The 14826-nt window shown below is 34.4% G+C and overlaps 1 protein-coding gene across 2 annotated transcripts in view; it reads left to right on the top strand.

The window, feature by feature from the left end:
* The window catches only part of ADAMTS20 (ADAM metallopeptidase with thrombospondin type 1 motif 20), an 83127-nt gene that overhangs the window by 44195 nt on the left and 24106 nt on the right, over nt 1-14826 (top strand). The window contains exons 18-28 of one of the 2 annotated variants that reach the window (XM_085043553.1): nt 85-214; nt 1289-1415; nt 2111-2321; nt 2814-2978; nt 3701-3865; nt 5512-5634; nt 6520-6627; nt 7769-7933; nt 8160-8450; nt 8791-8952; nt 10425-10601. In XM_085043553.1, coding sequence (XP_084899679.1) covers nt 85-214; nt 1289-1415; nt 2111-2321; nt 2814-2978; nt 3701-3865; nt 5512-5634; nt 6520-6627; nt 7769-7933; nt 8160-8450; nt 8791-8952; nt 10425-10601 — 1824 coding nt within the window. The remainder of the gene's footprint in view (nt 1-84; nt 215-1288; nt 1416-2110; nt 2322-2813; nt 2979-3700; nt 3866-5511; nt 5635-6519; nt 6628-7768; nt 7934-8159; nt 8451-8790; nt 8953-10424; nt 10602-14826) is intronic. The other variant, XM_085043561.1, reaches the window with a different exon arrangement.

The raw sequence follows: 14826 nt of genomic DNA, 5'->3' as shown, positions 1-14826 counted from the left end.
TTGGAAATGTCATACATGATCATTTTGTTCATAATTTCATGTTCAAATTCACTGAAAAACAGCTATCATTTTATCTCAATCAAGGTTTTGTGTGTAGGGAATTTATACAACCCTGATGTGCGTTATTCATTCAATATCCCAATAGAAGATGGAAGTGATCTGTTTACATGGGATCCTTATGGACCCTGGCAGGACTGCAGCAGGATGTGCCAAGGTACTGTGAAGTATTTTTTTCACCACAACCAAAGACCTGGTGGCATTTAGGAAGGGACTCATCTTAAGTTCTCTGACTTTTCACCCTTACTTGTAAAAATAATTTCTTATCATTGGGAAACTTTAAGTGCACAGAGCCTTTAAAAACAGAAGAGCTTCTGATTTTTGTTTTTGCTGTTCTTAGTACTTATGCAGTATGACTCTATATTCAAACCTACATATGGAGACACAGGAGCAGTATTGAAAAATGGTTGAATCAAATCTAAGTCCTTAGAAAGTGGTGTTGTATGTCTACTAATATGTATTAGGCTTCTATTATACTATTTCGAGATGGTCACTGATTTGTCTGGTATCTTTCTTTTTTTTTTTTTTTTTGTGATTCTCTGCTTCATGGGATGAAGCTGTTTAGAGATATATTTTACTATTTTAAACTGTTACTCTGTGGGCCATTCCAGTATAAAAATAAGGCCACACCATTTATGAAATGTGTATATATAAAAGTGTATGCACACAAATTTTTGACAAATACTCTTATTAGTGGGTGCTAGAAAAGCCTGAAAATATGTGATGGTGAGTTCCTTCTGCGTTTGAATCAGGCTGTAGACATGTTCATGTGCTAGAGAGGCAGAGCAGCTATCAACTGTGGTATTTCTCCAAGAACTCCAGATCTTTTAGGTGCCCTGTGATCAAATTTTCTGCTTCCTTAAGGGAAAGGATCACAGTGTCTAAGTTAGCATTGTGGTTTGGAAATACATTAATTAGCAGGACGTACATGATGCACTTGGAATACTTAGCCTGATGAGTAAACGGACTGTTGCACTTTTGTAGTTCTCTGGAAGCTGATGTCTTGTGACACCACTGTAGGACAGCTGGGAGGTGGAAAAGGTGACTGGGAAAAAGTTGTTTGCTACCTGGAATGTAGTCAGCTGCACAAAGCACCATGTTTGTGCAGAATGTGCTATATACAGCAATTTGTATTAATGGAGTATCTCAGTTAAATTCCTAAATTATGAATGGAATCCATAAGGCACTCTTATTTTAGCCGTTTATTTACTTCTTTTGGTGCTTTTTCAAGGTATTCGAAGAAGAAGAATGACATGTATACGTAAAAGTGATCATGTGGTAGTGTCTGATCAAAGATGTGAACTTATACCCACTGTACCAAGTGTCTTTGAGGAGTGTAATACAGAGTGTGAATTAAGGTAAAAAAAGGTTCCTAACTGATGGAGTTACTGTGGTCTTACATGTTTTTATTTATTGACATTGAAACAAAGTAATTCAGATGCTTTATCTTCTGTCCCTCCGACCCTCTCTACCTCCTTCATCCTTCCCATCTCTCCTTGGTTTCCTCAAATCTGTAGGTGTAACAGCTTTATACATTATATTTATTCCTCTGATTCCACATAGAACTGGGGTACTTCCCCAGTTTTTATTAGCAAAGTATGAAGTCTCTTGTTAGAATTGTGAATATGTTGTATATATTCTTCCACAAAAACTTGTATTGCTTGGTGTATTGCTTGGTGAAATTTTCCACCAGAATTGTGCCCACACCTGGAACTAATTTAAAACAGGTTTTTGTGTTTGCAGTCCGAGAAAGCCAACACTGAAGTATTCAGAGGATGAAGAGTTAGAATTATAGCTTACATTTTTCAGTCACCTAGGAGATTAAGGCAAAAGATCCTTTAAATTAAAAAAGTTATTTTAAGCCTGTGAGTCAAATTCTTTTACATTGCTTTGAAAATTCCAGTTATGAGATAGGGTTTACAGTTTTATCTGTTCCCTAAAATGTACTTCTATATTTACATTATAATTCTTGCTACATTCTCTGAGTGCTTTAATTGCCATGGTCTTATTTTTTAAAACATAGTTAGCTTTCTACAACAGTTTGTCATTGTAGGTGGCACAGTGTTGGCAAAAGTGACTGTACATCAAAGTGTGGCCCAGGACATCGGTCTGTTGAGATCCTCTGCATGAAGTACTCTCTTGCAAGAGGACTCAGTGCTCCAGTGGATGATAAGTACTGTGCTGATCAGCAGAAACCACCAGCCAGAGAGCCCTGCCATGGTGACTGTATGTTAAGGAGTTGGCACTACACAGAATGGTCAGAGGTAGAGATTTAAAACTTTATAATTGTAATATTATAGGTCTGGTTAGCATTCATACCCAGTTTTTATTTCTCTATATTTTTATTTAGTTTAATAACTAAAAGGAAACAATGTTTGACAAATACAGATTTGTAGGATCAGCCAATACCCACCTTTATATTTCAGCAACTTCCTTGTGTGTTTGTAAGAAATGGTAGCTTGTTTGCAGCTTGGTTTTGGAAGTCAGCAGCAGAGGTATGGTAATTACAGGTGTATATTTTATTTACAGTCCTAATAATTTAGCTCTATACAATTTTGGCTTTATTCTTCCTTAGGGTTTTATCTTGGAACTATTATACAATGTTCTGAATTTATTTGAAATGAACATATTAGCAGTCTGTAAAGCAGACACTTTCATCTGGCATGATCATTACTGTCTTTTACCTTTAAGACTGATAATTATTTTGACCTAGTTTTATTGTGTTCTGTTTTCTGTTTCATAACTATACACCACAGTGTTCTAGGAGCTGCGCAAGAGGTGTCAGAACCAGAGATGCTTTTTGTATGAACAACTTGGGTCGTCATCTTCCTGACAGAGAATGCCAGGAGCTTCCAAGAGTAGCAACACAGAGTTGCAATGAATTCTTATGTCCAAGCTGGTCGGTTACTGACTGGAGCGAGGTAATGAAACCGCGTGAAAGTTAAGGTACATTTGGTCCAGATCATCGATTTTAAAATAAGCTGCCTTAAGCGTTACAGGTTTTATTTTATTTTGGGCCATGCACTTATAAAAGTTCTGAATTTCTATGATTTGGCTGATACACACCACAGATCTACAAATGGCAGGAGAACTTCTGTAAAACACTCCTAGTATTAATTTTTCTCCTTACTTTTTTTTACATAAAAATGAGGTAGTGAAGATGCGTAAAGTAAATCTGTTTGCAGTAATTTGCATACTTTCCTTTTTTATGAAGCAATGAGAACTATACAGCCAACTGTATAAGGGAATTATATTAATTTTATTATAGATTAGATGGATAGGAAAGAATCATGGGTAATTTAAACATTTTTCCAGTGAAAGCTGTGATATATGCACTATTATTTAAACAAGTATTCTTTATTCTATTGGAAATAAATGAAACACAGTAGATAGTATTCATATTTTGTAGCTATAGAATCTTAATAATGAGGTCTTTGTATTAGCGTTTGAATTGAAGTTAACAGGAAATTGAGAGTTCATTAAAATAATTAGGTTAAATTATATAAATATTTTGGACTACTTACATTCATGGAATTTTTTGTTATTTATGTTACTTCTAAAATCCCACAAGTTGCGAAAAGAAATCGAAGCCATTAATGCAGATTTGTGTCTCTGCAAACTGATGGTTCTAATAATTTTACAGTGTCCTGTGACATGTGGCAAAGGAATGAAGCATCGTCAAGTCTGGTGCCAATTTAATGATGAAAAACTGAGAGATGATTTCTGTAACCCAAATGACAGACCAGAATCAGTAGCACTGTGTGAACTTCCTGAATGTGCATCTTGGCAAGTAGGGCCTTGGGGATCAGTGAGTACATAAGGATTCCTGGCTTCTCATTTTATAGTTCAGGCTATGAGCAATGACAAAATAATACTTTTGAACCATTTTAGTTGAATGTTAAGCAGTTGTCTTAGTTGAATTGATTCACATATTTGTTTGCAGGATTCTATTGGCTATCTAACTTGTAATTTAGGAGCGCCCATACATAAGTTAAATGTCTAAATTAGTAATTAATCCTGAGTCTTAATATCAAAGGTGCTTTTGCACATCAATATATTACATCACCAGAAAAGGAAAATTAGGATAGCAAACTGTTCAGATGAATGAGACAGGTAAAAGATCAAATATTTATAGGTGAGTAGGCATATTCAAATGGTAGCTTCAATTACGATAATAGAAATGTATATGCTAATAATAGCAGGGAAAGAGACTTAGCATTTTATGGTTACATTTTGTTTTCACCTTCAGTGATAAAAGATCTGTCATTTCTCTATGTGAAAGTGCTGTTGGAGGAAGTGCTGTTGGAAAATATGTTCCTTTCTGATGCTCATCTAATGTAAACCAGACTGGATTTAAAACTCGAGAAAAAAGTGAATTAATCTGTGAAGGAAACTTTTGTTATCAAATAGATGAGAATTAATTAAAAAGAAATTAATCCATTTCAGGGGGCTTTTAGAAGGTCAGTTTATTCAAACCAATGGAAGTGTTGGATTATTCAGTGTTTCTTGAATGTTAGTGGGAATTCATAACTGAACAGCAGCTAATATTTATTTTTTTACATATAACCTAATTTTAAAATACAGAATAAATATACCTTTGGAAATTAAATATATTTTAAACTTAAATTTTATTTTTTTACCTTAGAGACAACCATACTATTGTCTAACATAATGTAGAATTCCTTTTGATCACAAGGTGATAACTTTCCATTCCTACAAGCTAAATGCAAAAATTAAATAAAAAATTTATTCAGTCCCACGATGGAATTCTTATTAATAAAAAATAGTTTTCTGAAATAGCTTGGAAAAGCAATTTACCAATCTTTGTCACTACAGCAGAGCTTTTCATTCCAGTTTTTCCACTTTACCATCTGGTAATAGCCATTCACAACTGGATTTTTATCATTACTTGTGCTGAAACCACAACATTTATAGGGATAGGATTTGTGTCATAATATTTTCAGTGATCTAATGTTTTAGGTAGCTTCTTTGAGTGCACTGTAGTCAAACTCTACAGTGAAGGAAAAGACATTTAACAGCTGCAGCTAGTGATTCATTTGTAATCTACTCCTTAATCCCCCTTTCCCCCCCTCCTCTACTTTCTCTACACCAGTTTTTATTGCTGGGCATGACATTATATAGCGTGGATTGTCCCTTAGGTCGGGTCAGCTGGTGTGGCAGTGTTCCTTCCCAGTCTCCTGCCCACCTTCAACCTGCTCACTGCAGTGGGTAGAATGGGGGAAAGAGAAAGCCTTTGTCCTGCACAAGCACTGCATTGGTGTACTATGGACGCTGGTTAAGTACCTGATGGTCTGCCACAGAGAAAGTTAACACCATCTCAGTAGCCATTCCTGTTCATTCTGGAAAGTGTTTTAAAGTGGAAAATGTAATTGAAAATGAAATTTGATTATAAATAGTGCTATTTCAAGTGTATGAAATTCCTGACTTGAACAGTGTGCTGTAACATGTGGACGTGGATACCAGATGCGTGCAGTCAAATGTGTTACTGGGACATACCGTGTTATTCTGAACGATGACAGGGAGTGCAATGCTGCCACTCGTCCTAGAGATAGTCAGGTAAGTTAAAAAATACCTCTCTGCTTCCCTGTTAAAAGTGTCTAAATACAACTGCTGTCTACTGACTCTGTGAGACAACTTGGAGGAAATCTCTTCTAAAATGAGAAAAATGTATTGAAACCTTGCTTTTTTTCACAAACATCAAATTTTACTTAGGGAATTAAATAAAAGAATTCTAATTTCAAGACTGGGTGTTTGAAAATTGGTAGGTAATTGAAGGGTTAGGGTATATGATTTCAAGGGATCCAAAGGCCTTTTATTATATGGCAGTGGGGAAAGCTCCAACATGTAGAATATTATAACAACACTGCTTGCCATGCTGCTTAATGAATAATAGTACCCAACTGGTTTCTTTGATAAGCTTATAAATGTAAAATCCAGTTAATTGGTATAATTTATTTCCACTTAGATGTGAAAACACGGGGTTTGAGTGTCCTTTGCATTTTGTATTGTGGTGCCTGTTTGGCTACTGACTGAAACTGGGCAAATTTGTGTTCCTGGTAGCTAAAGGTATAAAGCACAGGACAGCACAGCCACTGTCTTGTTTGGTCCTTCTGTGCTGCCTGTGGCTCTGATGCAGGACCCTATAATGTCAATGCTCCTTGTCCCCAGCAAGTTGGCCAAAACTGTTCTTTCTCAAAGTGCCAGTATTATTAGCTATTACTAATGCAGTTTTAAGATCAAACAAATTTTCTTTGACACTTGATCTAAAACAAAACAATTCAATGAAAAGTCGTTGAATAATTCCAGGGAAAATTTAAAAGATGACGTTTACATGTTAATTAAGGCTGACTTATTGTAATGGTAGGATCTAACCATTTGCTTTACATTTGGCTCTTCCAAAATGCGTATTTTAAAAGATTTTTTTTTCCCTCAACCCCACAGGAATGTGAATTACCCTCTTGTCCAGAAAATACTAAGTTATGGACTACTTCACATCCTCTAGTTCATGTGGGGAAGGTGACCCAATGGAGATATGGATCATGGACCCCAGTATGTAATGTAGCAGTCACACCTTGCTGAGCAGTCCTCCACTCATTACCCCTTTTTTCCATAAAGCTCTCATTAACATATTTGTCAGACTGAAATCTGCTTGGGATAGATTGAAAAGGAATTCTAGTATTTTTTTAAGAAAATAAACTGTTTCTTAAGGAGCAAGCTTTGTGCTTCAAATCCCACAAGGAAAATAAGAGGGGAACAACAGAGTCTAGGAGCTGGGGTTCTGAGCACAACAGTTTTCATGTGTTTAACAGTGTGCTAGGAAGTGTTTTTTAAAAGTAATTGATCAGTTTCTGAGTATGGAGAATATCTTTGATTTTAAAATGTGATTTAAATCTTTTATGGGAATAGTGATAAACAATTGGGATCTTTAAAGGTCTAATCTGACATTTTTTGTAAAATAAGTGTTATTAAAATGGTTCCTACGCAAATTATTTTCAGTGGAAGTTTTTTATTTTGATAATGTTGAAAATTAGTTTTACTTGACAGCAGTTGGAAAATTTAAAATTATCTATAAAATGTGGGTGTGTCTGATAATCCCTTGAGATATTTGACAAAGGATATAACGCAGTTATATATTTGCACAGCTGTTTTAACTAAATAGCAGTAAAGGGTGCATAAACTGAGGCTACTCAGCAGTTCTTTGTTAAATCCACCTTGAACTTCTCAGCTATAAAGGCATCAAAAGGGGCTCAATGGAATATGTTAATAGAAATCATAGTGGCAAATGGATTGTTAATATCTGTTTTTATTTAAACAGTTGATATAAATATTGCATCATTGTGTAATAACTAAAACATTCTGAAACTTACTGATGTTTCTACTGTTAATAAATGAAAAACTGCCTTTGCATCTGTATAATTATTCCATGTTATAGTTTAAATGCTGTCTTCTTATATATGCTGAAATGCTTCATGAGAATTAAGGCCATGCAATTCAGTTCCAGGTCAACAGAAATTCTTAAGGCCTAAACAAAACAGCAATATTTCACTGTCCTTTCTGAATACATGGCTCTGTTAGTGTGAAATGGAAATCTGATGTAATTCTAAAGTCAAGCAATGTTAGTATTTTAGATACTTGCATAATCTTGTTTTAGTCTCCTAAAGTGTGATGACCTTGGATTGTTCTCTGACAGTGTTCTGCATCCTGTGGGAAGGGTGATCGTGCTCGCTATGTGAGTTGTAGAGATGCTCATGGAGAAATAGCAGATGAATCTTTGTGTGCCCATTTACCACGACCAGCTGAAATTTCAAGCTGCTTTAGCCCATGTGGAGAGTGGAAAGTTGGAAATTGGTCCCCTGTAAGTATTAATTGTAACTTTTTTTTGGGATGTGTTTATTTAGATCATTGGCCAAAGACTCTCTTTAGAAATTGAGAGTTCATATTTTGAGCAAGTGTGATTGAAATTGCATCTGTTGAAAAACTAAAATATATGTTTATGCTTGTCAAAAGTAAATATAAATGTATTTGTTTATTAATTTATTAATTATCAGTGTTCTGTGACACTGTGTTAATCTTCTGGTCAGTGCTCAGTTACATGTGATCGTGGAATAGCAACAAGACAAGTCATCTGTGTCAACTATCATCAGCAAATCAATGAGAATGACTGTGATCCTGAGGGCCGACCTCCTGAGGAGCAAGAATGTAACATGCCGCCATGTCCACCGGTTTATCATCATATTCCGAAAGTACACGACCATCCAAGCCATTTCCCAGACACAGGTTACCTCCCTATACACCCTCCACAAAACAGTTTAAACCAGTGGAACCATCCTTCTGTGGGAGGATATCAATGGAGAACTGGACCCTGGGGAGCAGTAAGAAATTTTTTTAGAAATTTTTAGTAATTTTGTTCTCTCACATGTATGTTAAAATTTCTAGAAAGGCTATTGCAGTACAGATTTGATTGAAAGAGGTGCACATGCATTTTAAAAAATACTGTTATTCTGGTTCTTACTGTTATTCAGAATATATTAAATTCTAAATGTAATTTTTCTGTGATTTCAAATTTAAAATACTTCTATTTGCAAATAGAATACTTTTATTTGGAAATTTCAGCTTTAAAAGTTGAGGTTTAAAACCAAGTTGTTTTGACTGACATCTTTTACCTTTTTCTGATCATGCAATGGCAAAATGTATGTTTACCTGTTTTGGTAGTGCTCTAGTACTTGTGCAGGTGGATTTCACCGTCGAGTTGTAGTATGTCAAGATGACGAAGGAAGAAGTGCCAATAATTGTGATGAGGCAACAAAACCTTCAGAGTCGAGATACTGTGATTCTGGACCCTGCCCACGGTGGAACTTTGGGAACTGGGGAGAAGTAAGAGCATTTCACTTACGAAGGGGAACATTGTTTATTACATAAGCTTAGAAGCAGAAACATAATTATGTGACTGTGAGTGGAACTGAACACCTTATTTTAGTTACTTAATATAGTTTAAAATTTAACAATTTAAAAATAATGAGTTTCAAACTGTTTATCTAAAGTGTTCTTTGATCAAATGCAGAGCTGTAGAGGAAAAAAATACAACATTGGTATAAATATGCAGTCAAAAGAAGTAAGTATTGTGTGAGCCTAAGGATATATAGCATAAGCAAATCATATAGTTGTTGTACAACATATATCTTGAGACATACAAAATTATATTCTATTACCAAAAGCTGGATTGTGTGCAGAATAACCTCAGTGTAATAGCTAAAAAATAATATAGAAAGAAATGAGCGCAAGAGGCTGTAGAGAAACTTTACTCCATCATATTTCATAGGTACTAACAATAGTAACTGCAAGAAGTAGTAGCTACTAGGTTGTAGTTACAAATTAGAAGTATGAAGATAGGATCATGCATCTAAAAAATGTGCCTGCATTAGAACATTTTGATGAAGCATTTTATGACATTATTGGACAAAGAAAAGTTTCTCCATGCTCTGTGTTGTCATATCTTCACCATGCATTCTTGCTCAAGCACTACAGAAATAGTTAAAGCTGATTATTTTTGCATTTATTCTAATCTAGCCTCTTGTGATTTTTGCTCACTTTTCTTATTTTTGATAAATCAATGACTGGAATTGAAAAAAGACGAAAAACTGGTTGAGTGACTTTTTTATTTTACCTTTTTTCCCCCCCTCATTTTGGCCAGAATAAGCCATTCAGTTCTCAAGGTCAGTCTAAATGTCATATTTTTTTTGTTCATAACCACAGACTTGGAATACAGTTCATGCAGATGCTGCAGTTTTTTTCTAATTTAGAATTCTTGAGAATACAGTAAAAAGCTTTAAACTATTATAGATTGGTTTTAAGAGCTCATTAGGAATGAGAACTGGTATTGAAGAATTGCAGGCAAACTGAAACCCAGAAAACATCCTATAAGTATTTTACACTTAGTCTGTATAAATTAGATTGTATAAAACTCTGCCCAGTGTCTGACTTTCTGCCCACTGTCTGGCATGTAAAACTAGTTTTAAGACAAATTTCCATCTTTTCCTCTTACTAAAGAGAGAGATACATGCACATTTTTTTCCCCAGATGTTTCCTTCTCCTTGATGGAGTCTCTGTAACTGAGACTTTCTGTAGAAAATCACTTGATAAACCATAAAAATGTAGTTCAGTAAATGCTTTGGTGAGAGAATTACAAGAGATTAGACTTTAGGTCCTTATTCTTGAATAGAGTGTCCAGGGAATATGGAAACAGACATAGTAAATAATATGATATAGAGATAGTTACTGTATCTTTTGGTTTGATGGTATGTGATGTCTGTTAATAAAATTATTGCATATAAAACTCTGTGTTTCAGTGTACACAGACTTGTGGAGATGGAATAAAGACAAGATTGGTGATCTGTCAGCTTCCCACTGGCCAAATGTTGGGTGATCAAAACTGTGAAATTCTAGACAAGCCACCTAACATGGCGCAATGTAATGTGCATTCTTGCCCTGGTGATGTTTCTTGGCATCGGGGACCGTGGAAATCGGTACGATAGCATTCGCTAATATTTTTTGCTTTCATGTTCTTTCTGTCACTCTATTTCCCCTTGTCTTTTAAGTGTTATATGTTTATTTTATTTGATAACAGCGAAATAATAATGCATGTGGAATATAGTCTATGTAGTTTCATTAAGAAATTGTTCCTGCAGTCATTGAATTAAATGAGAAGCAGCCATTTCCTTCAGTGGGAACAGTATCTTGCTCTTTAAAACTTCATAGGGAATATTTTGAAAATTACCAGAAATCATCATAGCTGATAACACTGCATAATAGGTGCTCCATTTTGAAGGGTTACAATTTGGTATGTGTTTAAATTTAAAAGTTTATGCTGTAAGTTATGCTCTAGTATTAGCTACGTATTTATGTTTGCAAAAACACCCAAACTTTTTAGTGCATAACTTTTTTCCTATAGTATATTTAAGTATAAAATAACTGACACGCATGTATATTATACTCTGTCATCAAACATTTTACTCCATATTACCTGTACATTTGTGTATAAAAGTTTATATTAGTGTTTTTAAAACAGGGACTAATTAAAGCTATCTATGTATAATTATGTATGTAACTATAATATGTTATTGTCTACATGTCACTGTCTATTAATATGTAAAAATGCCTACTGTAATCACCATTAATCTTTAAAATTTCCACTAGCAGATAATTAATGTACTGAAGTAATTATAGCAACCTCTGCAATATAGAGCACATTGTATTTCCTAAGCTTTGAAATTGACGACAATATTGATTATTGTGCTAAATTCTAAGGAGAATAATGGCAATCAAAGGAGGTTGGGATCCAATTCTGGTTCCATCAAAATCAGGAAAAAAACTGTCATTAACATCCCTGGCAGATGGTCTGGGACAACAGTTGTTTGGGTTTATTGATAAAATTATGTAATTTGTCTCTTTGAATTAATATGGCAGCATTTAAAAAATATTGTCTGATTTCAACTGTAACAATTGCTAATGTTTATATAGTCTATTCTAATTTATTGCAAAGAGACTGTAAAATGTAAGTTTGAGTTAATGGTTTACCACAGTTACCTCTTTCTTCCACTACGCGAAACAGAGTTTTGGATTTGTGTTTAGCAGACATCACAGTATCTTATTTAGCCATTAGGCAAATAATTAGTGGTGACTTGCTAATTAATGCATGTACATTGAGGGCTGAGAAGACAAGCAGGGTTCAGCACACAGCTGCCTTTGAACTCAGTGTTTGCTTTCCTTTTTGATCAAGAATTATTCAAAACCTGTTCATTCCCTGAGTAATGCAGTTTGCCCTGCATTAATAGAATGCCTGTAAGATCTTTTATTGTACGTGTTGTAGATAGCTTACTTATATAAAGATTTTCATGGTTGTTTATATCTCAAGTGACATAAAAAGCCATTTTAATCCTTCAAGAACGAAGTTTAGAATGGATTCTATTTATCAGAGAGAGAGTTTGCGGCCTCTTTTATATATGATTGCAAGCTCTATGGTTAAGCCATAAAAATCTAAATTTCCTCACACTATCTCATGCTGCAGAAACAAACGTAGCAGATTCAGGAAACAAAAGCAGGCTCACATATTGAATATGCTGTCACATTTTAATAATTTCAAATGCTAGTTTCAAAACTGCCAACGCACAGACTTCATTGTTTTTGTTGCTGTTTAAGTAGAGCAAAATTTATTCATGAGGATGACTATTAGGAAGGAGCAGTAAAAGCTCTAGTCATAGAATGCTCTTTTAGCCTAGCACAAACAGTTTTGTTTGGCCATTGTTGGCTACTGATTTGTTAGTTTGGCAACAGATCATGGCCCTGCCTACCTTACACATTTCTGGCATATAATATGCTCTAGTATAGGGAACTGTTAATGACTGGATGCTCTCTGGCTGCTGAAGTCCTCGAGCCTGTCACATGTACACTTACCCCCTTCTCTATATACTCTGACAATGATCTTTTTAGAATGTTGCATAAGTCTTCTGTCCTCTTATCTTCGTGCAAGTTTCTAAGGGAATTTTCTTTAATGAGAACTGAATCATCCTCATACTTTTTTTTCATTTTTAATTTTTTAATTGCCTTTTTACCAAAATACATAGGGAAGGGACTGGGTTTATGCCAAGCCCATTCATCTTGAAGGACTCTGCCTTTTCTTTTTAAAGAATATTGTGTCAATTTTTAATGTAATTGAGATTGATAAGTATTATACCAACATTCCTAAATTCAAGTGTTTCACAATTTGAAACGTGATTTCAAGATTTCATTGCTGAATTGTCATGAATTTAAGTACACCACCGTTTTTTTAATGTATAGAAATGACAATTCAGGTTTATATATTTTATTGCATATATATTTGTAATGTATTTGTAAGTTAAATAATATTTGGGCTAAGTATAGCTGCCTATTTTAATGTAGTTGCACTACCCATAAATTTGGCTCATATATCTTGGATATTTTTCCACTACTCTACTCTAGTTTCATTGGTGAAGGCAATGTTCCAAAACTTCATGAAAGAAAGAAGAAATTACAAGCTAAAAAGTATGGAAACCATATGTCACATTATATAATGTCAAGAAAAATTGTATAGTGTTCCGACAGCTAGCTAGGCAAACTTTGTTCTAGTATAGATTTTTATTTTATCTTCTTTCCAGAGTGTGTCGTTAGGTTTTTTTGTTTAGTCCATGCAGTAAGACTTCTATTTTGTTGAATTAATTTCCATCAGAGTGGTTCTGGTTTTCTTACCCTAATGATGACAAGTTGTGTTTTAATTAAACCATGAAAAGAGAGAGTATTACAAATTTACAGATGCCAGAAGGTTTTAAATTGAATCATAATTAGTAGATTAAAAAATTTTGTGCTAGAAGAGTTGTAGAATAATCTCTCTTGAGTTCAAGAATGATGCTTTACTACTTTCAATACTAAGCTTTTTTTTCTTTGACCAGTGTTCCCCTTATCCACACATTTGAGTATTCTTAGCCAAACAATTGTCTGTAACCTGACAAAAAGTTTTGTGGGAATGCAATCAAATCAGATGTCGGTTGGATCAATGGTTTTATTTAAATACAACAAATTTGCAAATACATAGAGCAGATATATTTACAGTCCTGAAAAGCTTTCATGTTTAGCATGCTAGAGAATAAAATACTACTTTTACCAGTACTTGCAGGGAAATAATTTGACACACAGCAGCAAATCAGGAGATTTCCTGTGCCAAAGTCCTCGCCTGGTCCCTGGGCAAAATGTGTGATGTGAACATGATTTTTGTTTTACTCTTTTTTCTGCTGTTTGAGAAGTAATAACTCTTCTACTCATCTAGTATGCTTTTCTTAAAGGAGGTTTTTTATGGTGTCTTCACATCAAGGATTGTATTTGACTGCTAACTGAAGTATCCCCTTTTCGTCAGTTTCCTTGATGGTTTTTGTTTTTATCTCTTGGTTAAATGGCCGTGTCTTCCTTTCTAGTCTCTTTTTCTATGCCATATAGTTTGTTGCCTGCACAATAGAGAACAGTGTAACTTTCTCAAAATTCCAGATGTATTCTTTTTCCTGTGCTATGTACCTTTAATTTTTATATATTTTTCTAAAGACTTTAGGAAACTTGGGCCTAATTTACACTGGAGGAATAGAATAAGCTATTCATATATGGGAAGACAATACCTTCAGGCTTTGCATTGTGAGGAAAGTTTTTTCACATTTTTGGACAAAAAGAATTTTTATATATTTAAGAACTTTTTTAAAGGCCCCCTGTACTTTTCAGTGCTTGCAAAAACCCTTGAAGATCTAAGCAGCCAAACAGTAAGGTTTCTGCTTAGGCAGTTGGTAGCAGCAGTTGATGTTACCTTGGAAGCTTTATATTTCATTTGAGCATTCATTTTTTTTATGAGTGTAGGTAGCTACCTAAATTTTATCATAAAAATTTTAACCAGGTGTCACAACTTGAAATATGTTTGCTTCTCATCCTTTCTTGTTCCTTTAGAAAGGAACATACATGGCTACGTAAGATAAGTATATTTTGTTTCTCTGAAATGCTTATAAAATAAAGATTTTAACTTTTTTTGTTTTCCTCATTCTTAGAATTTGTATGTAATTCATAGGTATTACTTGTGATTTCAGAGAAAATAGGCCTAAAAATTATGGATTCTTTTCAAAGTTACCCTGAAGTGTCAGAAATGTCTTACTGCTATTATTTACTGCCCTTCAGACACATAATGTAGTTTTTTTCTGTTTT

Source organism: Lichenostomus cassidix, chromosome 1Aa (assembly GCF_008360975.1).
Source record: "Lichenostomus cassidix isolate B80296 chromosome 1Aa, HeHo_3.0, whole genome shotgun sequence".
NCBI classification, from domain to species: Eukaryota; Metazoa; Chordata; class Aves; order Passeriformes; family Meliphagidae; genus Lichenostomus; species Lichenostomus cassidix.
This window is presented reverse-complemented; position numbering and strand designations above follow the sequence as displayed.